The sequence below is a fragment of the Sapajus apella genome, unplaced genomic scaffold (assembly GCF_009761245.1).
Source record: "Sapajus apella isolate SASKATOON/1434 unplaced genomic scaffold, GSC_monkey_1.0 scaffold19, whole genome shotgun sequence".
NCBI lineage: Eukaryota > Metazoa > Chordata > Mammalia > Primates > Cebidae > Sapajus > Sapajus apella.
Window position 1 is genome coordinate 15,438,137 of NW_022436959.1, and position 27,954 is coordinate 15,466,090.

Here is a 27,954-nt window from a genome sequence, read left to right on the forward strand (position 1 = left end):
AATTTTGTTCTTGATTTGGCTCTCTTTAAGTCTGTTATTGGTGTATAGGAATGCATGTGATTTTTGCACATTGAATTTGTATCCTGAGACTTTGCTGAACTTGCTTATCAGTTTCAGGAGATTTGGGGCTGAGACGATGGGGTCTTCTAGATATACAATCATGTCGTCTGCAAATAGAGACAATTTGACTTCGCCCCTTCCTGACACCTTACACTAAAATTAACTCCAGATGGATTAAAGACTTAAACATAAGACCTAACACCATAAAAACCCTAGAAGAAAATCTAGGCAAAACCATTCAGGACATAGGTGTAGGCAAGGACTTTATGACCAAAACACCAAAAGCATTGACAACAAAAGCCAAAATAGACAAATGGGACCTAATGAAACTCCACAGCTTCTGCACAGCAAAAGAAACAATCATTAGAGTGAATTGGCAACCAACAGAATGGGAAAAAATTTTTGCAGTTTACCCATCTGACAAAGGGCTGATATCCAGAATTTACAAAGAACTAAAACAGATTTACAAGAAAAAAACCAACAAGCCCATTCAAAAGTGGGCAAAGGATATGAACAGACACTTTACAAAAGAAGACATACATGAGGTCAACAAACATATGAAAAAATGCTCATCATCACTGGTCATCAGAGAAATGCAAATCAAAACAACATTGAGATACCATCTCACGCCAGTTAGAATGGCGATCATTAAAAAATCTGGAGACAACAGATGCTGGAGAGGATGTGGAGAAATAGGAACACTTTTGCACTGTTGGTGGGAGTCTAAATTAGTTCAACCATTGTGGAAGACAGTGTGGCAATTCCTCAAGGACCTAGAAATAGAAATTCCATTTGACCCAGCAATCCCATTACTGGGTATATATCCAAAGGATTACAAACCGTTCTACTATAAGGACACGTGCACACGAATGTTCATTGCAGCACTGTTTACAATAGCAAAGACCTGGAACCAACCCAAATGCCCATCGACGATAGACTGGATAGGGAAAATGTGGCACATATACACCATGGAGTATTATGCAGCCATCAAAAACAATGAGTTTGTGTCCTTTGTAGGGACATGGATGAACCTGAAAACCATCATTCTCAGCAAACTGACAGAAGAGCAGATCAAACACCGCATGTTCTCACTCATAGGTGGGTGTTGAACAATGAGAACACATGGACACAGGGAGGGGAGCACTACACACTGGGGTTAGGTGGGGGGAAATAGGGGAGAGATAGCAAGGGGAGAAATGCCAGATGTAGGTGATGGGGAGGAAGGCAGCAAATCACACTGCCACGTGTGTACCTATGCAACAATTTTGCATGTTCTTCACATGTACCCCAAAACCTAAAATGCTATAAAATAAATGGGGAAATTAAAAAAAAAAGAAATAAAGAAAGAAATGCTGCCATGTACTGCAGTGCCTGAGCTCTCTGTACAGAGGGAGTCAGGGCTACTGGAGAGACTTCTTTAGGTAGCCCCCAAACAATACGCAACCCAGGAGATAGAATCCTAGGTGTGGAAAGAAGTTATTATCCCAAGGAAAACACTCCATTTGAGACTTCTGAAAATCACTCGTTCCCCCAAGCTAATCCAATAAAGCCTTGTCAAAAACAAAAGCCTGGGCATGGCTCTACCAGGCTGTAGAGATAAGGAATCAGTACACAGAGGAAAGGCAACCTGGAGGAGTACAGCAGTTAGGCATCCAGCAGGAAACGGATGTCATCCCCAAATCAAGATAATAAGGGAAGGATCAATAAAAGGACTAGTTACCGAAGTGTGGGCAAGGAATAGAGAAAACGGAAGGGACAGTACCATGGCAAGAGGGTAATAACAAGGAATGGTTATCGTACCCATTCCTGGAGGGACAAGAGAATGAAGGACTGCCAGAACCTCAAGGAAAGAACCTTGATGGAGAGATATAAGAAGAGCTGTGACCTGTAGTTTGAGGGACAGAACCATCCTGACATGACCCTGTCGGGAAGAAGAATAAATAGCCTGACCTTCACTCTCCTCTCTCCTTCTCACTTCCTGCCAGGATTCTTCATTGGCCAAACCAACCAAGAGCCAGAAGGCAAGGAGCTCACTAATGTGATCCATACAGGACAGCCCCTGGGGCACAGAACACGGTGAGACGAATGCAGAGTATGTCCACAGGAGTAAACAGGTTTCTGACATAAGAAGCATGCCAGGCACAAGCATGGATTCACTGGCAGAGCTCAGCGATTCCTACGGTTCCAAGTGGAAATGCTGGAGGTGAGAACTTACCACCAGGGTGAACTGTAGAAATTGTAAGCATTTGAGGAGTAAGCAACTGGGCACAATAAAGTTGCTCTAAACCAAAGCACTACAACTGTTCATGTATGCGAAGTATATATACACGAAACATGTAAAACCTAACTGATTTATTTTTACATAAGTGCTCCATATAAGCATTCATTATCTATTTATTTACCCAACAAATATTTACCGAGTTCTTAACATGTTCAAGATATGTGAACCAGGTAACATCCAAGTAAAAATGACAAAGGCATCTCAGTGCTTAAGTAATTATCTTTAAATTAGCCTAATTCATTAGCCTGAAATTTAATTGCTAATACTTTCTTCAAGTAAGCATATATTTAGAATTTTATACAAAGATTTTAACAAGATCCATGCACAATTTAAAAAAGCACTGATTAAAAGTGGGCAAAGAACTTATGTGAACATTTTTCCAAGGAAGACACACAAACAGCCAATAAGCACATGAAAAGATGTTCAACATCACTAATCATCAGGGAAATGCAAATTAAAATGAGATATCACCTCATGCCCATGAACATGGCTACTGTTAAAAAAAGGAAAATAACAAGTGCTGGCACAGATATAGAGAGATTAGAACCCTCATACATGGTTGGTGGGAATATAAATGAGTAGCAGCTGTGGAAAAAATATGCAGTTTCTCAGAAAATTAAAATTAGAATTAATATATGACCTAGTAATTCTTCTTCTGGGTTCTACCCAAAAGAATGGAAAGCAGGGTCTTGAAGAAATGTTTGCACATCCATGTTTACAGCAGCATTATTCACAATAGCCAAAAGGCAGAAGAAACCCAAGTGTTCATTTATAGATGACGAGGTAAATGAAATACAGTATATACACACAATGGAATATTATACAGCCTTAAAAAATGAAATCCTGCAGTATGCTGCTACGTGGATGAACTCTGAAGACACTGTGCTAAGTGAAATAAACCTGTCACAAAAAGACAAACACTGTATGATTCCATTCATATGAGGTACCTTGAGTAGTCTAATTCACAGACACAGAAAGCAGAATGAAGGTTGCCAAGAGCTGGGAGAAGGGGAGAATGAGGTGTTACTGTTTAAGAGTTAAGTAAGAGTTTCAGTTTGGGAAAATAAAAAACTTCCAGAGATGGATGGTGGTGACAGCTGTGCAACAACATGAATGTGCTTAAGCAAAAATTACTCAAGTGGTAAGTGTTACAATTTACTACAATAAACAAAAAAGAAACACTCACAGATTCCAGCCCAGATCTTGTGGGTTCACAAACAGAATACCAGCTCTGGAAACAGTGGCCGGGGTTGCGCTCCTTAAGTGATGTATCTCGAACAAAAGCCTCATGGAGGGCGTGAGGGCGATGCGCTCATTGCTGGCGAGGGTCAGCACCTGGAGTGAGTAGCACAGTGGTGTACAGAGGTGCACTGTCACCCACGGGCAAAAGCAATGCTGCCAACATACAGAAGCAACAAGTACTTTCCCTACCAGAATTACCACAGGCTGTGCACTCAATGTCCTGAATCAGAAGTGCAGTCTGAATAAAGATCTAAGCTCCCCTCTGAGATGACCTGATTGACCCTTGAGTAATAAACTCACCTAAATGGACTTGTAAATGCCAACCTTTAAGTAATTGTAGTAATTTTATTACTAAGCCAAATAAAAGACATTTATTGTAAAAATTAATCACATGAAAAGACCTATATACCATAAAAAAAACCTTTAGAATCTGAAATGCCACAATTATCAATTGTCCCAAGACACTCATACAAGTATAAAGATCCCAAACCTGTATTTTATGATGAACAGTGTCTCAGTTGAGAAAGCAGTAATTACTGTTAATTTAAGGGGGTTACTAACTCTATCCTGCAGTAACGATGATTACTGATCTCTCTGCTGACCCCAACTAAAGACCCTGTGTTGCCTGAATGTCATCTCACAGACCTGTACCATAGCCCTTGTTTTTGCTGAGAATGCTGGATTAACTGCGACACACACACACACACACACACACACACACACACAAAAAGCTTGGGAAAACATTTTAACTCAATCCATAGCCATAGGAACTAGTGACTTTCAATTATCCTATGTCACAAACCAGTTATTTCATTGTCTAAGTATTCACACTTAATCAAAGATAAGATATAAGACGGGCGCGGCGGCTCACACCTGTAATACCAGCACTTTGGGAGGCTGAGGTGAGCAGATCACAAGGTCAGGGGTTTGAGACCAGCCTGACCAACATGGTCAGTGAAACCCTGTCTCTACTTAAAAATACAAAAATTAGCCAGGCATGGTGGCGCACACCTGCAATCCTAGCTACTTGGGAGGCTAAGGCAGGAGAATTGCTTGAACCCGGGGGGCACAGGTTGCAGTGAGCTGAGAGTACACCATTGCACTCCAGCAAGACTCCGTATCTGTCTGTCTGTCTATCTATCTATCTATCTATATAATAATTTATGCCTACCTCTTAAAAAGTGGTAATGCTAAGATGCGTAAACTAAATTCTTAGATTTGTATCTGACAGCTCTCAGTAAAGGTGGTTGAATTCAAAGAAACAAAGAGAACATGTTCCTTGAAATTCTTCAATGGTGAAATTAAAAATTATCAGGAAAGCAACACTTACCAAAATGGTAATTACATAAAGAATACCAGGTTAGTGAGCAAAAACTAGTATTAACATCAACAAGTGAATGGAACTCTTAATATACTCAGGATGTTATATTGAAGGTTTAGGACTGAAGTTTCATTCACCTTGTTATCATCCATTACAGTATTGAGTGATTCAATCCACATGGGATCAATATCTCCATCCAGGACTATCCATTTCGGTCCATCATGCTTAAGATTTGCTTGTTCTCGCAGAATGAACGAGAAGAGACCTATAAAGTAAGAGTAAACAATCCTAATATAGAATGTAGTTGAGTGCTGTTTACTTCTACCATAGATTGGTATTACTCATCTTGGAAGCTCTTTTGTTAACTAAAAAAAGTGAGTTTGCTGCCGCTTTCTTGTGGGCAGTGTGGAACACCTTTAGAGCCACACATGGTTTCCAAATCCAGCTCTGTTATTTACCAGTGTACAAGCTTCACCTCCCTGAGAAGGAACTTCCACAACTGAGCTTCCCCATATGCAAGACAGAGATAACAAAACCTTCTGTCAGGAACAGTTGTGGGGATTTACAGAGGTTAATGTACATAAAACTCAAAACTTACACCAAGTGAGGATACGATCCTTCTTCACACACATATGTTAAGTATCCATTTTAGATCAAATATTTGTTTATTTCACCTTTCTCCATTTTGCTATAACAATTTTCAAGGGCATAATTCTGAAGCTAAAGCACTCAGACGCACTGTATGTCTCTTACAGAAATGTGCTCACTGGGGTAATAACTCATCATTCCTTAACAGGATGTATACACAAAACCATTTTACATCTACGGTCCTTTTTGCCATTATTACATATCTAAGCATGTATTTTATGTGACATATTTAACAGTTGTTAATTTTTCAAGCTCTAGTATATCTAATAGCATTGTGAGTAAAACTGTTTTGATGCATGTATGTAGAATGTTTCCTTTGTGAAGCATTCTGTGTCAAAAGTGACAGTATCTAATGGAACCTGCCACCATGATTCACAAAGCAGCTAGCAAACTTTTCTAATAGTTTGAACCTTTTCCCAGTTTTTCTGCCTAAACAGATATGGTTCTCTCCCTGCCACAGTTCTTTACAAAAAGACAGAAGCTAGGCTGAGACAGTAAAAGCTGTCCCACAGAAAATGGAGCGTTCACAAGAGGAGAGGATAGAGAATGATGAAGGGTGTCCTGCTTTATTATTCTTTTTAAATTTTCAACTTTTGTTTTAGGTTCAGATGATGTGCGTGCAGGTTTGTTGCATGGGTATACTGTGTGACACTGGGGTTTGGGATACAAATGGTGCCATCATCCAGGTAATGAGCATAGTACCCAACAGGTAGTTTTTCATCCCCTGCCCCTTTCCTTCCCTCCCACCTCTAGTAGGCCTCAGTGTCAATGGTTCCCATCTTTAAGTCCACATGTACCCAATGTTTAGCACCCACTAAAAAATGAGAACATGCAGTATTTGGTTTTCTGTCTCTGCATTAATTCATTTAGGGTAACGGCCTCCAGCTACATCCATGTTGCTGCAAAGGACATGATTTTGTTCTTTTTTATGGCTACGCAGTATTCCATGGTGCATATGTACCATGTTTTCTTTACCTAATCCACCACTAATGGGCACTTAGGTTGATTCCATGTCTTTGCTATTGTGAATAGGGCTGCAATGAACATATGAGTGCATGTGTCTTCTTGGTAGAACAATTTATTTTCCTTTAGGTATATACCCAGTAATGGGATTGCTGGGTTAAATGGTAGTTCTGTCTTAAATTATCTGAGAAATCTTCAAACTGCTTCCCATAGTGACTGAACTTATTTACATTTCCACCTAGTCTATAAGCAGTCCCTTTTCTCCACAGCCTCACCAGCATCATTTGACTTTTTAATAATAGTTTTTCTGACTGGTATGAGGTGCTATCTCATTGTGATTTTGATTTACATTTCTACCTTAGATCTGCCATCAGAGAAGTCCTTTCTGATGTGACATTTGACCAGATGCTGAAATAAGATAAGGGAACAAGTCATGCAGGCATCCAGAAGTGTGTCGCTGATGGCAGAAGATGAAGAGCCGAGGCCCCATGACAGGATCAAGTTCAACAAACAGCAGTGAGGTCAAAATGAATGGATTATGGTAAGTGGTGGGAAATGAAGTCAGGGATGGTGGGATTTGGGGACGGACAGGGATCCAATCACATAGAGCCTTATAAGCCACGGAAAAGGTTGGATTCTAAAGGTGATTGGAACCCACTAGAAATCAAAAGCAGAGAAGTAACATTTGAAGCCTTCTGTCTGCTGTAGGTCAAATGAACTGCAAGGAAAACAGCAAGAGGAGGTGCCCAGCTGCTGTAGTACAGGTGAGACATGATGGTGGCTTCAACTAATGTGGTATCTATGGAGAAGGTGAGAAGAATTGGAATTCACATAGATTTTAAAGGTAAAGCCTATAGCATTTGCCGTGAGGTTGGATGTAGGGTGTGAGAGGGAGAGAGGCCTCAAGAATGATGCCAACGTTAGTGCATTCATTGTAATAGGAAGTCATAACAGATTGCCACAAAGGGACCTGTTTGTTTACAAATACTTTCAGGGCAGGAAACATGCCCTACTGACTTTTGTTCCCAGCACCTGGAATAATGCCTGCCTGAACTTCAGTCAGTGTCTTGTATCAGGTATTTTAGAGACATTCCCTGAGGCATTCATGTTCACTTCGCTCCTGATTTACAAGGAGCCCTGACATAATTGACATGGAATAAAATACAACAGCTCTGAGTGCAATTCTGCTGAATGCAAATCAAGTACTTATTCAAATCTAGTTTCAATTTATACATTATAAATGCTGTTGTGATCTGCTATATTTCCAATAATGCCAACATATAAACAGTAAATCTGTGACTATGACTAAAATTGGCTCATACTGAAAAATGGCTCTCTGGATAGAAAAAAAAAGAAAACTTTAGCGCTTCTAAAGAGGAAATACTACTTACCATCTTTCCATTCTCGGGTAACATGATGTATGAAACCAAAGAGTTCATCTGTTGTCACAGCTTTAGGGTTTAAGTCATTCCAAACCGGCTTCTGTTTCATGTTAACATATGTTTGGTTCAGTGTTCTCAAAATCTGAGGGGAAGAAGAACCAAATAAATTAATACTAACGTGAGGCAAAGAGAAAGCAAACGATTTCTGAAGGTTTTTCTTATTCATTATATGTTCCTAGATGTTCTGTGTACGCTAAGATTGAGAAGGGAAAACTGCACATATGTGCATTTCCATTACCATCTTGAAAAGCTTCATCTTACAAATGCTCAGCGAGACAGAATCAGCTCACTGGATTCTTTGAACCATTTAGACTAAAGGAAGTCGCTTTCTCATTTGAGATTTTTTAACCATGTGTGCAAAGTGCAGGGCCATACATAAATAAGCATTCATGTTGATTATAAAATCTACCCTGACTGCATCAGCAAGATTGGTTTTTCTCAAAACGTAGCCCACATCAGAATTGCTGTTTGTAGGGCAGTAAAATACAGATTGCTGGGCCCAATCCCAGAGCTTCTATTTCAGTAGGTCTGAGGTGGGGTCAGTAATGTGCAGTTCCAACAAGGCATCACTGATGCCAATGATACTGGTCTGGCCACGCTTTGAGACCCAGGGACTTAGGGCAGTGGTTCTCAGAAAGAGACTGTCTTGACCTGGGGAAAGAAGTGGGAAAGGGCTTCTGGGCATCTAGTGGATGCAGGCCAGGGAGGGTGCTAAATATCTTTCAGTGCACAGGATAGTCCCCTACAATGGAGCTATCCAGTCCAGAATGTCAACAGTGCTGAGGCTGAGAAACCCTGATCCAGATAATGGAGGAAAAGCCTTGACAACGAGAACTCACAGAACAGGTGTTCAGTGTATGTCTAATGAACTAATTGATACTTTAACTCAAATATCTGCCCTAACTCTCCTTTTTGCTCTCTTTGCAAAGCCGTGACTTTTGTCTTAGGTATTTATCATGCTGACCTACTCAGAGGGGTTTTGAAGAACTGATAAACAATTGGCAAACACTTTGAAATGGTAAGATGCTAAAGAATGTCACCCTGAGCTGCAGTGCTCTGGGTATCTTGGCTTACATAGATGTTGAGTAGAACAGAACTGGTGAAGACTAGATCAAAGAAAGTAAATGCCTTAGGAATATTAAGCTTATATTTTTAGAAACCATTAATCTACTGGAAAGTATAGAATTATCCTTCCTTGAACTGTGGCCTACATCTGTAACTTACTCTAACAAAATAATTACAGGTCTATCAGTTATGTACTTTAATATTTCATTTATCATATTCTTCACTAGAAAAATCTCTATACAGAGACTGTTTTTCTTACAATTTTTCCACTTTGGGCTCTGATCTAAATACTAGCAAGTTCCATATACTGCCATGCAGTAAAATCTCACATGCTCAGTCTGATTATTTTTAGTTGTTGGCTACCAAATATGTTTATACCCAAGCATCCTGAATTAAAATGCATGCAGTTCTGCACATACTGTCTGCCAACCAAGAAAATAAGTATGTTGCCAGGACTGTCGGTAAGACAAAACAAAATCAAGCAGTGAACTAAAAACGGGGATAATAACACCCATAGTATATCATTGTTGTGCAGAATAAATCATACACAATGCACCTAGCACAGCACATAATAGGTACCTCAAAAATGTGGTTTTTGCCACTTCCTTTTATTTTTAAGTTTTGTTTGGCCATATAGAGGGTTACATTTCTGAAGGAGTACTGAAGGAAAATATTTGGGTTTGTTTTTCTTAATGATATGGGGAGGAAAGTCAAGAATGACTTGGAAAAGAAAATAGGTATGATAAATGTGGCTACAGCCAATCAAATCCTCCAGCCAGGTATTTTATTCCACAGTCTCTTAATATGTTTATCTTTGATAAAAGAATCCAAGCATAAATGTATTGAAAGGTATGTAAGGTAGGAGGGCGTCCATCAGAATGCCTGTATCTGATGCTAAACATCTCATGTGGAAAGCTCAATCTTCATCTTGGCTTGCTTTTCCTATGTGAATGCAATGCTCTATTTGCTTCTCATTCTCCACCCCCCAACCAATATCAAGAAAAAGAATGTTAATTGATCAAGCAGCAAGATTATAGTCTCAGATTCTGAACCGAAATTATGGTGGGCTTCATGGAGGGGAATTGTTTTGAGGAACATTGCAAATAGACCAAACCACAATGACAACAAATGTTCTTTCTATGGCTGAAAGTTATTAGGCAATTTACTATACCTCACTCTTTCCTGTGCCTGCATTTCCAACCACAAAGACGGAGTGCCGCACAGCCAACAGCTCCTCAAGCTGGACAACCTGCAGAGCAAACAGCTGGTCGCTGGTTTCCTTTAATGAGTTGGTGACAAAAAGATAACCTACCCATTTTTGCCCAATTCTTCTTTCCTTACTCCCAAGCCAGCCCCTACTGACAACAGTATGTTCAGAGAAAGTTCAAATAGACCGTAAGTGCAAAGTGTAGTTTCTCCTGGATCTCCCACATAGACCACAGGGATGAGACTGAAGCTAAAACCATGATTTTATGCAGTACTCAGTATATGGCAGGGGCTATTTACAAAAATCATTAACTCTCCACGAACTTTTGAACAAACTCTTATAAATAACTAATCACCCTCTACAACTGAGTAATGATTTATATTCTATAAAATATCTAAATTAATATACCCAAGCCTTTGATACGTCGGATATCTAAGTTATTCTCATACATGTTGTCATTCTTCCCTCATTAAAAGCATGCACTAATAATTTTACCTCCAATATTCTCTAAAAAGGAGGAAAGAACAAAGTAAATTTTTAGTGTATGTCTCCAAGAACCAACTTTTGTAAACCTAATTAAAAGTATGCTTACATTTAAAACCCGTGACAATCATATCTATGTTTTCACCTTATAGAGTGGGGCTACTGAAATATTTACTAACGTTTACTTAATACTGCCATATGAAAATGCTTGAAAGCATATAGTGAGATCCTATGAAGGTTAGGGTACGAGTTAACATCTTGCTTTAGTATCAATTAGCCACGATTATTTCCACTGACAATCCCAATAGCTGCCATGAAAAGCAAATGCTCCTTTTACTTTTAGGATGAAGCTCTCTTCAGGCTGCAGGCGGAGCTCCAGGGTAGACTGCCTGACCATCTGTTCAAAGTGCAGCTTCCTCCTCCGGGGCACATCTAGGGCTGGAAACAGGTCACCGACCAAGCCCAGAAACACTGGGATGTCGTCAGTCACTATTTTAGGCATATTGAAATCCCTTAAAGCTCTCATGAGTACCTAGAAAAAAACATTTTATACAAAAGCCAATACAAGGTCTAACAAACATCTAAATACCTAAAGATGTTTGTTATTTTTAATCCTAATATGGGAAGCATGAGATATTGGTACTGTTCTCCATTAAGATGGCATTCTATTAATAGGGAAGTTAAATGTCTGAAATTGACATATCAGAACATGAGAAGGGTGAACTGATACAATGGACAATCCTTAGAGTAAGAACAGCAAGGAGGCCTTTTCCTTCCCTGACAGTGATCTGTTTTGATCTTCAGGCAGAATCTAAGGGCATTCTCTCTTGAATCCTCAAATTCCAGAATTTAATCAAACCCATCAGATCATTTTGTCCACAGTACTCTGAGAATTTAAGAATGAAAATCTTAAACGTTTTTGGTTTTTCTGTTGTTTATCTACCTTGGCTGAAAGCCAAAGATTTTAAAAGCAGTAACTCAAACATCAGGATAACTTTTACAGAAAGAGCTAAGCATTTTAACAAAAATAAAAAAGCAAGAGAACAAATAAATGAAAGAAAATCTTCACCTAATACTAAATTACGACTAAGAGGAAAAGAGAAAAATATTGGCAAAGAAAAGTAGAAAATCACATGATAAATATCCCTCAGTTTAAAAAAAGACAGAGTAGATCAAGGTTTGTTGTTTTGCTATTTCTCAGGTCATACTGCACATACACATGGTGATACATATTTATATGGTTTGGATTTGTGTCCCCACCCAAATCTCATGTCAAATTGGAGGAGAGCCTAGTGGGAGGCGACTGGATTCCCTCCTTGCTGTTCTTGTGATAATGAGTTCTCAGGAGATCTGATGGGTTAAAAGCGTGTGGCACTTTCCCCTTCACTCTCTCTCTCTCCTGCCACCATGTGAAGAAGTTTCATGCTTCCTCCTCACCTTCCTCCATGATGGTCAGTTTCCTGAGTTCTCCCAGTCAGGCTTTCTGTTAAGCCTGTGGAACTGTGAGTCAACTAAACCTTTTTATAAATTACCCACTATCAGGGAGTTCTTTATAGCAGTGTCAAAATAGACTGAAAATGCATATGCATTGCTCTCACTACTTATTTAATAGGGAAAAATGCATGATGTGTTATCATTTCTTTCCAGGAAGGAGAGCAGAACATTTCTCTAGTAGCTGTGACCAACCAATCAAGCATTAAACTGGTGTTAGGAAACTACCCTTCCTGTTTCATTCTGCATGCCCATCTTACATCTCATGAAATGGATGTACTTTCTCCCATTATGTCTTCACTGACTTTCCAGGATTAATATCCCAACTCAATCAGATTTCTTAAATGTTCCTCAGAGGAAATCAGTGATTACTGAATTATCTGATTATAACTGTCAAAATACTTTTGTGGCTGATATTTCAAAAGTACTTGTACAATCACATTTTCTTTTCCAGATTCCTTTCTTTGTACTCAAAAACACTTGTGACCTCTCATAAGTAGCACCACTCCTCAAATTTCCTGCATTAACAATAGACGTTATGCTTGTTAAAAGTTGTGCTATGCACACCCCACCATCCAGGCATATACTTTCACTTCTGTGAAACTGGCCAGTTACTCACTCTGCAAAAACCTATTAGCATTGCAGTACCTGATCTTCGGGTCTGTTTCTATCTCCTCGTTTCAGAGAGCCAGCCACAACCAAGACAGATTTAATAGCACGAAGTCCCCAATCATAATGATCCTAAAATCAAAACACAGGTTGACTTTCTCAAAAACTGAGGGAACAGAATTCTCATTCCAGAGGTAAGAGCTAAAAGTTTAAAGAAAGCAGTTCACATAAATACACACTTTAATGATTCAAAATACCATTTTCTTCTCCTCTTTGAAATTGTGAAAAACCGTGTCTCCATAGTGTTGTCCTGTTTCTTTCACCTGTTTTTTCTGCCTCTGTCAGCAAGTCTCTCCTTTCTGTAGCACTTAACTGCAGCATTTGCGCAAGGCTCCGTCCTCCTCCCTTGCTGGAGTCTCTCAACAGACAGGCTAATGCGGTAGCTCAACAAATTCCATGTCTTCACCTCCAACCTGAAGCTTATTTCTCCAGCTGAGCTGGTTTCGCCAAGGGCCCTGATATTCTACCTCTTCCCAGGCTTCAATCTCTAATGGCCCTAATTACTCCACTTCCTAATCACTCAGACACTTTGGCCTAGATGCTGGCACATAATATAATAAAAACCGTGTCATGAAGATTCAGTTATATTATTTTGAGACTTCAACATTATCCCTAACGAAGATTCCTCCCACAGGCTCTGAGCTCCTGGAGGATCTCAGAATATCACTTCTGAGATTGGATACAATTGCAACTCCACACTCCCTGGGTCCAATTACATTTTTTCTTCTGGCTTTTTCTCAGGATAAACTTATTTCCCATATTCACCATCCTCTCGGGCCTAGCACAGTGTACGGCACAGGGCGGATGCTCTGTAAAGGAATCCCGAATGAATCAACTGCGTACACAGGACTGGCCTTCTCTCTTTTGCTGTCCACCTACAACCTACATAGTAACAACTCATCTCTCAAATGTCTCTCAGCTGTGTCTGTGGGAAAAACACTTTACCTCCCAGAGCCTCAGAATCATCAGCTATAAAAAGGCAGATAAAAGCACCCACCTACTTTATAAGTGGTTGTAGGAGTAAAGTGAGTTAATGTGAATACAAATTTTGTGTGGGCACTGAAACAATATTACATGTGTAAATATCCCATTTACTCCATTAGTGGATAATAAATCAATTTAGTAGGTCTCAACCATCATTTTTGTCTGTAATAAAATAGAATGAAATGTAAAACACCAGGGTATGATGCAAATAAGAGGAAAAAGTGGCTGGGTGTGGTGGCTCATGCCTGTAATCTCGGCACTTTGGGAGGCTGAGGTGGGTGGATTGCTTCAGCCCAGGAGTTCCAGACCAGCCTGGGGAAAATGGAGAAAATCCCATCCCTGCAAGAAATACAAAAATTAGCTGGGTGTGGTGGTGCATGCCTAAAGTCTCAGTTACTTAGGAGGCTGAGGTGGGAAGATTGCTTGAACCAGGGAGGTTGAGGCTGCGGCCAGCCATGATCACGTCACTGCACTCCAGTCTGGGTAACAAAGTGAAACCCTGTCCCAAGACAAAACAAACAAACAAAAAAGAGTAAAAAATCATTTGAAAGCCACTGATGGAGTAGGATGAAGCTTGAAGAGGAAAAGGAGGAGGAAAACCAGTCTTTTTTTCATACTTTAAGCTCTGGGATACATGTGCAGAACGTGCAGGTTACATAGATATACATGTACCATGGTGGTTTGCTGCACCCTCAGCCTGTCATCTATGTTGGGTATTTCTCCTAATGCTATCCCTCCCCTAGTCCCCCACACCCCTGACAGGCCCTGGTGTGTGACGTTCCCCTCCCTATGTTCATGTGTTCTTGTTGTTCAACTCCACTATGAGTCAGAATAGATGGTGTTTGGTTTTCTGTTCTTATGTTAGTGTGCTGAGAATGATGGTTTCCACCTTCTTCCATGTCCCCGCAAAGGACATGAACTCATCCTTTTTTATGACTGCATAGCATTTCATGGTGTATATGTGCCACATTTTCTTTATCCAGTCTATCACTGATGGGCATTTGGACTGGTTCCAAGTCTTTGCTATTGTGAATAGTGCTGCAATAAACATACGTGTACATGTGTCTTTACAGTAGAATGATTTATAAACCTTTGGATATATACCCAGTAATGGGATTGCTGGGTCAAATGGTATTTCCAAGAGCCAGAGTTTCAAGCTGGGAGGTGGTTACGTTATTGCAGTGACAAATAAAGGAGAGGATGCAGAAGAAATTCTGGACCACAGATTTCAGAGTACTTGGTGCCTCTCCTAAACATTTAAACAATGCAAATTGCTAAAATTATCTTCATCATTTTCATTATATCATTCAATTGGCCAAAAATGTCTACTATTTTCCCCAAATTAATTTCTGGAGCACAGAAAGGTATCCAAGAATTGTGTTCCTAACCCAGCTCTTCTGTCCTGGCCAGATTTTTTCCAGCTCACATCATCTGTAACATTTCTGAGTTAGCGAACTCTTTCCTTCTTTGTTCTACCTGTACTCCCAACACCTTCCTCTTGTAATTGGCTACAGATGTGTCCTAGACAGAATTAGAAAGAAATGAAGTCAAATCCTGCTCTTACCACTTGTTAGCTATATGGACTCAGGGTTGTTTTGCTCAGTCTTCTCATCTGTATAACAGGGCTAATAAAAACAAACTTGTAACCTTCTTTTGACAGTTTTGTAATATAACACATGGTACCCATTCAGTAAATATTGGTTTCTTTCTTCCCTGAAAACTCGAATAATCTTTTCATTCTCCATTGTCTCCCAATTTTTATGTCATGTAAACTGAATTACCTAAATTCTTCAAAGTCTGAAATCTGGGTGTTTGTTTTGTATCTTCCCCATTCATCATGGTCAGCAAAAGGACATTACTTAGATATAGTAGATGCTCACTAAATGTTTAAATGTCACTATTGAAAATGGATATAGTTGAAACTCAACATTCCCTGGACTCTATTACAGTTTTTCTTCTGACTTTTTACCATCGCAAAATTAAAATAGGCTTGGTGAGGTGTGGTGGCTCACACCTGTATTACCAACACTTTAGAAGGCTGAGGCAGGCGGATTATGAGGTAAAGAAATTGAGACCATCTTGGCCACCAAGGTGAAACCTCATCTCTACTAAAAATACAAAAATTAGCTGGGTGTGGTGGTGCGCACCTGTAGTCCCAACTACTTGGGAGGCTGAGGCAGGAGAATGACTTAAACCCAGGAGGCAGAGGTTGCAGTGAGCCGAGATCATGCCACTGCACTCCATTCTGGAAAAAGACTGAGACTGCCAAAAAAAAAAAAAAAAAAAAAAAAGGCTCATTAAAAAAAATAGATTGTAAGAATAAAGAAAATAAAAACTACCCATAATCTTATCCAGAGACAACTGTTAAAAATTATGATTCCACCCCCCATGTAAATTCAGTTACCACAGGACAACATAAGTTTCTGTCGTATGCCATCCATATCGTGCCCTAACAATCAGCAAGTTAAAATGAATACCTGGCAATAAGGTAACTGTGTGGTTCTAACTGTGGTATTTTGATACTTTCTTTTTTTTTTTTTGAGATGGAGTCTTGCTCTGTTGCCCAGGCTGGAGTGCACTGGCACAATACTTTCATTTTGGCTACAGAATAACGTCACCAGTAATTAATGAAATGTTATTAAGAGACCAAAAGTCAAAAATGACCATATGGCTAAACTGTAAAATATTGATGCTTATATGTAATTTCTGTGGCTTATCAGCAACTTCAATAAATCCATGAGAAGCTTATGATTGGTGAGTGGAGAGTATGTCAATTTGATCCATTTTAGAGACAAGGAAATTGTAGAGGAAACATTTAGAAGAACAAAAAAACAATCAACCCTACCTTTAAATAAAGAATTACCAATAAATGAGAATAATTTTAACCTTCCTTCAGATAGTCTTCAGAAGATTAGCCTTGCCTTACTCTTATGAGCACTCCTGCCCTATTGTACTAGAAAATAACATTTTCGTGAAGAAAGGGAGGCAACACAAAATTCCATTTATAATTACAGAATTGATAAAGAAAATCACATAGCTCATTGATTAAAACATGTATTAATACAAATAAAATATCAGAACTCAAATGTCTCTAATTTCAGAAAAAATTAAAAATTACAAAATAAGCTTTTCAAAATTTATAGAAAATATTTCTAATGTCAGATCAAATGGTAGTTTTAGGTTTTTTAAAGGAATCTCCATTTGATCCAGCAACCTCACTACTAGGTATCTGCGCAGAGGAAAAGAAGTCACTAAATGAAAAAGACACCTGCACACACCTATTTCTGGCAGCACAATTTGCAATTGCAAAAATATGGACTAGCCTAAATGTCCATCAACCAATGAGTGGAAACGGAAAAATGTGGTACATATATACCATGGAATACTACTCAATCATAAAAAGGAATGAAATAATGGCATTTGCAGCCCCTGGATGGAGGCAGAGACCATTATTCTAAGTGAAGTAACTCAAGAACAGAAAACCAAATATCACATGTTCTCACTTATAAGTGGGAGCTAAGCAATGAGGATGCAAAGTTCTAAGAATGATATAATGGCCTACGGGGACTTGGGGGAAAATATGGGAGGGGGGGTGAGGGATAAAAGACTACACACTGGGTACAGCATACACTCCTCAGGTGATGGGTACACCATGATTTCAGAAATTACCGCTCAAGAACTTATTCATGTAACCAAAAAACACCTGTTCCATCCAACTATTGAAATTTAAAAAGAACGTACAAATATTTTTTAATGTCTAATGTAATTTGAATAATAAATTACCTAGGATTCACATTTCAAAAGCTTTCTCAGTGGTATATAAAAACCAAGAAAACATAACAAATGATCCCTCACCTGCTTGGAGAGGAGTTCCTTGCAAAGTGTGTACAATGTAATGAACTTTCGGGCTAATGAGCGTGCATCCACAAAACCTTCAGCAACTAACATGATTTCACAGATTAGCTCAATGTCAGGGGCCACCATGGCACAGGGTCTAAAAAGTAAATATGAATTTTTTGTTTTAAAATGTGACAGGGTGATAAGTACAAATTACTGAAATCAAGTGATTAATTGATGCCAACATTTTAACCATTCCTAAGCAGGTCATAATTATGACTGTCAATCACAGCTAATAAGACCCTTCACTTCAACTAAAAAAATGTCCACTCATTACTAAACGCAAAAAATGAAAGTCTGGAATGGCAGCAGCACAGGCATAGGAGTTCAAAGAAAATCCATGAATACATTCTGTAGACTTCTGGTATAAGCTGTTACGCAGAAAGAGGAATAGTGATGTTTTGAGCTAGGGGCCAGCCTTTTCCTGTGGTGTGCTGGTTAATGTTTTGACAACCAGCTGTCTAAAAAATAGCATTTGCTTATTTCCAATGAATAAATCCTTCTACCATGGCTGATTCCCAGCTACCAACACAATGTCACAAAGTGTTGAGCTGAGAAGCATACCATCATACAGACACAAAAGAGAAATAACCTCAAGAGCATAAATATCAGTAAAATAAATAATTATAAAGTGACCAGTTTGGAGTGTTTATCACCTTTGTTTTTAATACAATTTACTGAATCAAAAGTTGATAAAATTTAGTTTTCATTAAACTGAAGAATCAACTCGGAAAATTCATGAAAACTGAACCATCAGCTCTTGAGAGCTTGTACCAGCCGTCTCCAGCTCACCACTGCCTAGGGCCAACTTGGATAGACTTGCAAAGGGCACATTTAGAAAAACATAGCTTCAAATCCCCTTTCTTTTGGAGAGGGACTTCCAAAAAGTCCCTCTCCAAAGACAGTTGCTATTCTCAGCAACGTTTGAAAAAATTCCACCTAACTGAAGTTAAGTGCAAAGAACAGTATATAAATAAATAAGCTCATTATTTTATACTTCTTAAAGTATACATTCCAGTAATACCTACCAACTGGTTTTATAAATATAATTATAGTCTATTTCATGAAAACCTGATTTTAATCCTGAACATCAAATCTTAAAGTATCTTTGGATTTAGGTTATTCAATACCTCTTCTATCTTAACTGACCTCATTTTTTTTTACACATTTATTACTCTTCATCATATGACGGAAGATGATGAAGAGTAAATGGAGAAAGGCTAGCATAGCTATATATTTTATATCTACATTAATATAGACAACTAATTTTTATTGAGCACTTCATAACATATAGGGTGCTAAAATCTTTTTATGCACTCTCTCACTTAACCACCACAACACTATGAGGTGCCCATTCCTCTTATCTTTATTTTACAGAGATGCAGACTGATGTTTCCTGAAGTTCAAGCACAGGCTGTAGGCCTCATGGTTGCTGAGTGGTGGAATCAGAACACTCCAAAGGCGCAAGAATACAGCTTCCACGCGTGAATAATGCTTTCATCATCCATTAAACAAAAATTATTAAAAATTCACAAAACATTTTCAAATTTCAAGTCCCAAATGAAAGACAGTATGAGATAAGTTGGGTCACAAATAGAACACTGGAAAGGCACACAGTTTTCAAACAAAGCTATTCTGTAGTTATTACATTTATTTCTAGAAAGGTTATTCTCTATCCAGATTTTTTCAAGAAAGTTAGACATTAAAAAATTACTATGCTAGAGAAAGCTGTTATGAGGAAAGGAAAACATTCAATACAGGATGTTAGAATAATTAGTTAGAATAACTGATTAACTATTAGGGTAAATAACTGTTTAAACACTCATTTCATATTACCAACCAAAATAAGTTCTCATCAGATGAATTACATTTAATAAGTACAGTAACACTATAAAAATTAGAAGAAAATACAAATAAAATTATGGTTAAATATCTAGATGAATGGGCAAGCAAACTCCAGGCTTAAAATAATGGAAAAAGATCACACTAAAAACTGTAGAGGTTCTCAGAATATATGTGAAGTGGAATATTATTATTTTGAAAGCACACTGAATAGGTAAACACACATGTTGAGAGCCCTAAATAATATCCCAAAATAAAATTAATAATCCTCTAGCTTATCATCAAAGAAAAAGGAAGAGAGAAAAGATTTAAGTTATCCATTTATCAGTCATGGAACTCAAGTCATCACTACATACAATAAGGGAATATTGGCCTCATAAATGTCTTCTTTTGAAAAGTGTCTGTTCATATCCTTCACCCAGTTTTTGATGTTTTTTTTTTTTTCTTGTAAGCTGAAGTTCCTTCTAGATTCTGGGTATTAGAACTTTGTCAGCTAGATAGATTACAAAAATTTTCTCCCATTCTGTAGGTTGCCTGTTTACTCTGATGATAGTTTCTTTTGCTGTGCAGAAGCTCTTTAGTTTAATTGATCTCATTTGTCAATTTTGGCTTTTGTTGCCATTGCTTTAGTGTTTTAGTCACAAAGTCTTTGCCCTGAGTGATATTGCCTATGTCCTAAGTGGTATTCCTAGGTTTCCTTCTAGGGCTTTTATGGTTTTAGAGTCTATGTTGAAGTCTTTAATCTATCTTGAGTTAATTTTTGTATAAGTTGTAAGGACGGAGTCCAGTTTCTGTTTTCTGCATATGGCTAGCCAGTTTTCTCAGTATCATTTATTACATAGGGAATCCTTTCCCCATTGCTTGTGTTTGTCAGGTTTGCCAAACATCAGATGGTTGTAGATGTGCGGTGTTACTTCTGAGGCCTCTGTTCTGTTCCATTGGTTTATATCTCTGTTTTGCTATTAGTACCATGCTGTTTTGGTTACTGCAACCTTGTACTATAGTTTGAAGTCAGGTAGCATGAGGCCTCCAGCTTTGTTCTTTTTGCTTAGGATTGTCTTGGCTATATGGGCTCTTCTTTGGTTCCAAGTAAAATTTAAAGCAGTTTTTTCTAATTCTGTGAAGAAAGTCAATAGTAGCTTCATGGTAAGAACATGGAATCTATAAATTACTTTGGGTGGTATGGCCATTTTCATAATATTGATTCTTCCTATCCATGAGCGTGTAATGTTTTTCTATTTGTTTGTGTCCCCTCTTATTTCCCTGAGCAGTAGTTTATAGTTCTCCTCTAGGGAGGAGATCCCACAAGTGCCGAGGCAGGGGCAAAAAGCCTCAGCCTATTTCCGTATAAAGAAGAAGAAAGTAACTAGAAATATAACCTTAGTAGTTACTAGTTATGGATATGTGATTTTAGTTATTCATAGGTGATCTTAATTCTTTTACTAATGCCTCTCAGGTCGTAAGTGTGAACCTTTTACTAATGCCTCTCAGGTCATAAGTGTGAATCTGGGGTGACATTGTGAAATGAATGACACTAAGGCAAGATGCTCTAAGCTCTCTAAGGGGCTGCATAAGGACTGCTGGAGGGTGCTTTGGCTGTGCGGCAGTCTCAGCACTGGGAAAACGCCTGCAGTTTAGCCAGCTAGGAAAGGAGATGTCCAAGATGACTGAGACATCTCCTACCCCAGAGGAATTAGGAGAAAACTCCGCTTCTTGATGCTCTTGTGTAAGGCCTGACAGCTGTCAGGTAAACTGACAAATATCCAGGGGCTTAATTGTCTCTATGTGATGCTGCGCTGCAGCAGTCACATTCCATGTCCACTCTCATGTTCTGCTCTGCACTTGGTTCCTTTTTTCTTAGAAAAGATAATCAGTAATAGTAATATAAATCTTAATGTCTTAGTTCTTTAATGATAAATATGGGAAAAGTGCTGATGCATTATGCTCCTTACCTCACTTTGGGTGCCAGAAATTCCTGAGCCCCTACCTGAATGACTCATGGTGTACTTCACCCAATCACTGCCATGCCCCATCTACCCTGCCCCCAGTATCTGACCAACAAGACCACGCCCTACCTACCCCACCCCCAGATTTGCAACTCAATAAAATTGAGAGCATCCCAGCATTCGGGGCTACTGCTGGTCTCTGAGATTTGGTTAGCAGTGGACCCCCAGGCCCAAACTCTCTTTTCCCCAGGCAAGGGGAGGGAGAGCATTAGGACAAATATCTTCATGTCTTATGTCTTATTTCTACAATTTCTCGTCTCCACACCAGCCAGGAGGGGCTCACAGAACCCTGTAGGGCTGGACCCTATATTCTCCTTCACATCCCATGTAAGTTGTATTCCTAGGAATTTTATTCTCTTTGTGGCAATTGTGAATGGGAGTTCAAACATATGAAAAAAAGCTCATCATCACTGGTCATTAGAGAAATGCAAATCAAAATCACAATGAGTTACCATTTCAAACCAGTTAGAATGGTGATCATTAAAAAGTCAGGAAACAACAGATGCCGGTGAGGATGTGGAGAAATAGGAACGCTTTTACATGGTTGATGGGAGTGTAAATTAGATCAACCATTATGGAAGACAGTGTGGCGATTCCTCAAGGGTCTAGAACCAGAAATGCCATTTGACCCAGCAATCCCATTAATGGGCCTATACCCAAAGGATTATAAATCATTCTAATATAAAGACACACACACACACACACATATGTTTCTTGCAGCACTATTTACAATAGCAAAGACTTGGAACTAACCCAAATGCACATCAGTGATGACTGGATCAAGAAAACATGGCACATAATGCACCACGGAATACTATGCAGCCACAAAAAAGAATGAGTTAATGTTGTTTACAGGGACATGGATGAAACTGGAAACCATCACTTTCAGCAAACCAACACAGGAACATAAAACCAAACACCACATGTTCTCACTCATAAGTGGGAATTGAATAATGAGGACACATGAACACAGGGAAATGTCACACACTGGGGCCTGCCAGTGGATGGAGGGCAAGGGAAGGGACAGCATTAGGACAAATACCTAATGCATACGGGGCTTTAAACCTAGATGACAGATTGATGGGTGCAGCAAACCACAATGGCACGTGTATACCTATGTAACAAACCTGCATGTTCTGCACATGTATCCCAGAACTTAAAGTATAATAAAAATTTAAAAAATAATAACAAGGGAATATTATGAATGACATGGTTTGGCTCTGTGTCCCCACCCAAATCTCATGTTGAATTGTAGTTCAAAGTTGGAGGAGGGATGTGGTGGAAGGTAACTGGATCATGGCAGATTTTCCCCATGCCATTTTCATGATGTTGAATGGGTTCTCATGAGATATGATGGTTTCAACGTGTGTGGCACTTCCCCACTTCATGCACATTCTGTCTCTACTGCTCTGCCATGTAAAATGTGCTTGCTTTCCTCTTTGCCTTCTGCCATCAGTGTAAGTTTCCCGAGGCCTCCTAACATGCTTCCTGTAGAGCCTCTGGAACTTCGAGTCAATTAAGCCTCTTTTCTTCATTAATTACCGAATCTCAGGTAGTTATTTACAGCAGTGTGAGAACGGACTAGCACAATGAACAAATGTGTGCCAATAGATTCAACTATCTAGATAACACCAATAAGTTCCTTAAAAGGTTTAAATTACCAAAATGAAATCAAGAAAAATTAAAAATCAGGAAAGCCTCATATCTATTATACAAACTGAATTTATTATTAGAGAAATTCCAGTAAAAATCTGTAGGTCCAGATGGCCTCACTGATTAATTCAATCAAATACTTCAGAAGTAAATAATAGCAATTCTACACAAACTCTTAAGAAGATAGAGAAGAAAACACTTGCCAACTTAGTTCATGAAGTCAGTATTACTCTGATGCCAAAGCCAGACAAAAATTTTACAAGAAAAGACAGTATAGAACAATATCCCTCATGGTATAGATTTTTAAAAATTCCTTAACAAAACACTGTCATATTGAATCCAGCAGTACCTATTAATAAAATACCTACTGATCTAGTGAAGCTTATTTCTGGAATGCAACATTGAAAGACTGCTTAGCATTTGAAAATCAATCAATTTAGTTCAGCATAGTAACAGAATAAAGAAGAAAACCCATACGAAAACTATAAAACCATAAAGCTTATAAAAGAAAACATGGTTAAAAAGTTTTGCAAGCTGGGGCTAAGCAAATTTTCTTGGATAGTATATTAACAACAAAACAAATTGTTCAACTGTATTTTATCACATTTAAAACTTCTATCTTTGATGAACACAAGAAAATGAAAAGGCAAGCCACAAACTGAGAGAAAAAACATTTGCAATGTATGTATTTAACAAACTGATGTAGAATACAGCATTTCACAAAAGATGGTATAGCAATAGAAAGTATGTAAAAGAGGCTCAACATCATTAGCCATCATGGAAATGCAAACTAAACCTATGATGATATACCACTACCTATTAAATTGGCTAAAATTTAAAAAGGCTGACAATATCAATTTTTGACAAGAATGTGAGCACCTAGAATTCTCATACATTGATGGTAAGGGTGTAAACTTGTAAAATCACTTTGGAATCCAGACTGGCAGATTCTTATAAGTAAAACATACATTCACCATGTACACCAGCAATTCCAGCCATAAATATCTGCCCCAAAGAAATAAAAATATATGTTTATATAAAGATTATACATGAATGTTCATAGCTGCTTTATTCATAATACCCCAAACTGGAAATAGCCCAAGTGTCCATCAACTAGTGAACGGTTCAACAAATTGCAGTAGGTGTATATAGTAGAATACTAATCAGTGAGAAAGAGGAACAAACTACTGATATGCTCAACAACTTGGATAAATCTCAAAACCACAATCTTCAAAGAAGCCAGACACAAATAAGTACATAGTGTTCGATTTCATCTACATGAACTCTAGGAATGACAAATGTAATCTATAATCACAGAAAGAATATCATTGGTATGGGAGGCTCACTTCAAAGAGGCAGAAGAGAACTTCTGGGGGTATGAAAATATTCTGTACCTTGATTGTGGTTGTGTTTTCCCCACTAGTCACTTGATTATATTAAATTACACCTGAATGTTTTTACTATTACCTAGTAGGGTGATAGACCTCAGAATGATATCTCTAAACCTGATGGCTCATTCTCTAAAAAAACATAAACCACAGTTTAACTCTGTAAGATTGTAATACACAGTTTTCTGGAAAACTGAACCAAAAAAAGTGGCATCTGAATGAAGTTGACTTAAATTATAAGTGAATCATAACTGATATTAGATGTAGCAACACACGTTCTTTTATAGACTCCTGCTAAGCGTATACATTGGTAGAGTATTTTTGAAAAGTAGTCATCAATAGGGATTTTAATCATTCTCTTAAGTAATTCTACATTTAGAAATCTATTCTGAAATAAGAATAATTTTTAATGTGAATAGATGTTTGTAGCCTGCTACTTCATTAAAATAAAAAACAAAAATGAAAACACAAACTCTACCTAACAGAAAACAGGGAATGGTTAAGAAAATTATGAACGAGACATAAGAGGGACTATTTTAGAGCTATGTAAAATGGTATTTTTCAAGATTCTTAAATAATATGATAAAATATGTATGTCAAAATATTAAACGAAGAGAACTAAAGAAAAATCATGCCTACTGTAATATCTTAACCCCACAACATGTAAATTATATAAGAGGCTAGAAAACACTTAACCATCATATCTGAATGGTGATGTAATATTTTCTTTATTCTTTTCTGTATTTTCCAAATAGTTCATAATTTATGAAAATTACGTTTATGATAAAAAATATGCATTACAAAATAGCTAACAGTAAATATTCAAATACACCATGTAACTTCTCAATACTGATTTTGAGTCCTGGTTTCATAATTCAAAAGGGTGAATTTATCACAGTGAAAGTTTTGTGTATGAAAGGAGCCCAAAGAAATCGTGAAGGATTTTCCTTAGGAAATTTCAAGTAAAAGCAAATCACTTCAACAGTGCAAACCAACAACATTAGGTGGCATGAGTGTACCAGATGCTAAGCCACAAAGCATAACACTTGCCTGAAAAGAGCTTTGAGATTTTCCGGTAATTCAGTTCGACCAGCATAACCCGGGTTCATAGTAATAAATATTCCGACTGATGGCTTCAGTGCAATAGCTTCCCCAAGAAATACAAATCTACCATAAAAAGAATGTTGATGAAATTAAATGTGTTCATTGAATATGAATGCACATTGACAAATGCAAACCACTGCAAAATGCAAATTATTATTAGGAAGCTGTTTATTCTGTGTAATTTTCTTTAAAATTCATAAGCATACATATTTTGAATATATTTTGAAGCATATTTATTAAAAACACCCTCTAGAGCAATTATAAAAATAGAAAATATTCTTTTCTATTTTAGCACAGCCTTAGTGTCCTAGAGTATAAAAATAAGGACTTGACTATTTTAACATTTAATGGAAGGTGATGGCATTTTTACCTTCAACATGGGCTGCAATTCCTTCAATGGGATGTTGCATAGAAAGAGAATGCCCATACTAAGAGGAGAAAGAAATGCCCTGTTCAGTTTTAAATGTTGTCTATTTCTTCAACTTCTCTCTTTCTCTTTCCCTCCATACCTTCCATTGGCTCAACAAAAATCTATTAAATATCACTGAGATGTAGAATAGCTCTGGAGCCAGGCTCTGAGTATTCAGACACCAGCCATATCACTTTAGGCAAGTTAATTATCCTCCCTATGTTCCAATTCCCTCATCTAGTAAAAATAATAATAATATTACCCACCTTACTGGATTATGCAAGGATTTAAAAGGGATTATAAATATAAATGGGTAAAAGTACAATGCCTGGAACATGGTGAATACTCAAGAGATGTTAGCTATGACTATTGCTATTACTGTCACTTGAAAGCATTGGAGAAACAGTGAAAGATTTTCAGAAAGATTTGCAAGGACCCAAGGGGGTTGTTGCTGGCCAGGGAAATGAATGGTAATGTGCTATGGGAGTCATATTGAGAGACAGGTAGAAGGAAACTTTCAAATGAGGGTAAATGAGACAAAATATAAGGCTGATCTCTTGATGAGATGGGAGAGCTGAAGCAGTTAAGGAGCTGGGTTGGCATCATAGAAGAGAGAAGATACAGGGAAAGAAACCACAGTGTTTAGGACTAAGAGTGTCTTATATACTAGGTAATTAAGAGCAGGTGGATTTTGTATAGTCAAGGAAAAAATAAAGAAAACTTAATTTCCCAGAATGTCAAGATAGGGAAGGCAGACAGGCTGACAGGGCCGCTCACACGCAGAGAGGTGGCTCTTGCCACAGGATAACTGCCTTCTTTCCCATTGTATACAGCAGGGACAGCCACAGTCAAAGGTGTGGACCTCCAGGGGGTAGAGCTGGCAAGGCACTAGAAGGCTATGCCTTCTAGATAGAACAATTGAGGCATGGTTCTATCTCCTAAATCTTCATGTGTAAAGAGAATTTAATAAGCTCATGAAAACAAGAAGGAGCAGAGCTGTCTGCATCTGGGCTAAAAAAAGATGGAGAGAGAAGACCCACAGACATTCAGACAAGAGGAGACTACCAAGGAGCATTCTTGGCAATTTTCAGAAATCAGTACATGAATCAGTTACATAAATCTCCATAAGAAAGGATGGCCTCAAATGGCATATGGGTTATAGCAAATTACAAGATTTTGACTAAAAGCTACATAAAATGTGGCTGGGGATCTAAGAAGAAAGAACTGAGCTACTCTATCATTGCCTTAGAGACGGAGCAGGTCAGGAAACAGACCTATCTGAACATATAAAACTGGGGTCCAAGGCCCATGTGGCAGAAGGACTGAATGAGAGGTTTTCTAGAAAGCAGAAATATCCAGATGTATCTACTAATAGCCTGGAAACTTCTACAACATGGTCACAGTCCAAGAGGCTAGATAATCCTTGGCAGATTGAAAATGTTCCTATGGACAAGACAACTAGCTGAGCAAAATATTCTAAAACCTGGGGGGCACAGGTAGGCCAGATAAGACTGCCCTGTTGATAAAAATGCTACAAAGAGGACTAGAATTGTGTTGCATATTATACTTACTTCTCAAATTAAGCCATCAAACCTAAATGCCAGTTGTGTTTTGCTTTTTGAAGTGTGGCATCATGTTGAGAAGTGTTTAGATTTCAAATATAACTTCAAAGATCTTGGCTCAAGTTACTGGAAGAACATAAAGGTATGACCTGTTGGGATGAGACAACTAGCAAAGGAAGAGTTGGTGGAGGACTAAGATTTTGATTGTGGATATATTACATATAAGAGATCTGGGAG

General features: G+C 38.2%; 1 protein-coding gene across 1 annotated transcript in view; it reads right to left on the reverse strand.

Moving 5' to 3' along the window:
• The window catches only part of DNAH11 (dynein axonemal heavy chain 11), a 406,504-nt gene that overhangs the window by 188,781 nt on the left and 189,769 nt on the right, over nucleotides 1–27,954 (reverse strand). The window contains exons 35-42 of the mRNA XM_032287021.1: nucleotides 25,693–25,809; nucleotides 17,712–17,850; nucleotides 12,852–12,944; nucleotides 11,050–11,244; nucleotides 10,194–10,271; nucleotides 7,907–8,039; nucleotides 5,042–5,169; nucleotides 3,528–3,676 (exon numbers count right to left, since the gene is read on the reverse strand). Coding sequence (XP_032142912.1) covers nucleotides 3,528–3,676; nucleotides 5,042–5,169; nucleotides 7,907–8,039; nucleotides 10,194–10,271; nucleotides 11,050–11,244; nucleotides 12,852–12,944; nucleotides 17,712–17,850; nucleotides 25,693–25,809 — 1,032 coding nt within the window. The remainder of the gene's footprint in view (nucleotides 1–3,527; nucleotides 3,677–5,041; nucleotides 5,170–7,906; nucleotides 8,040–10,193; nucleotides 10,272–11,049; nucleotides 11,245–12,851; nucleotides 12,945–17,711; nucleotides 17,851–25,692; nucleotides 25,810–27,954) is intronic.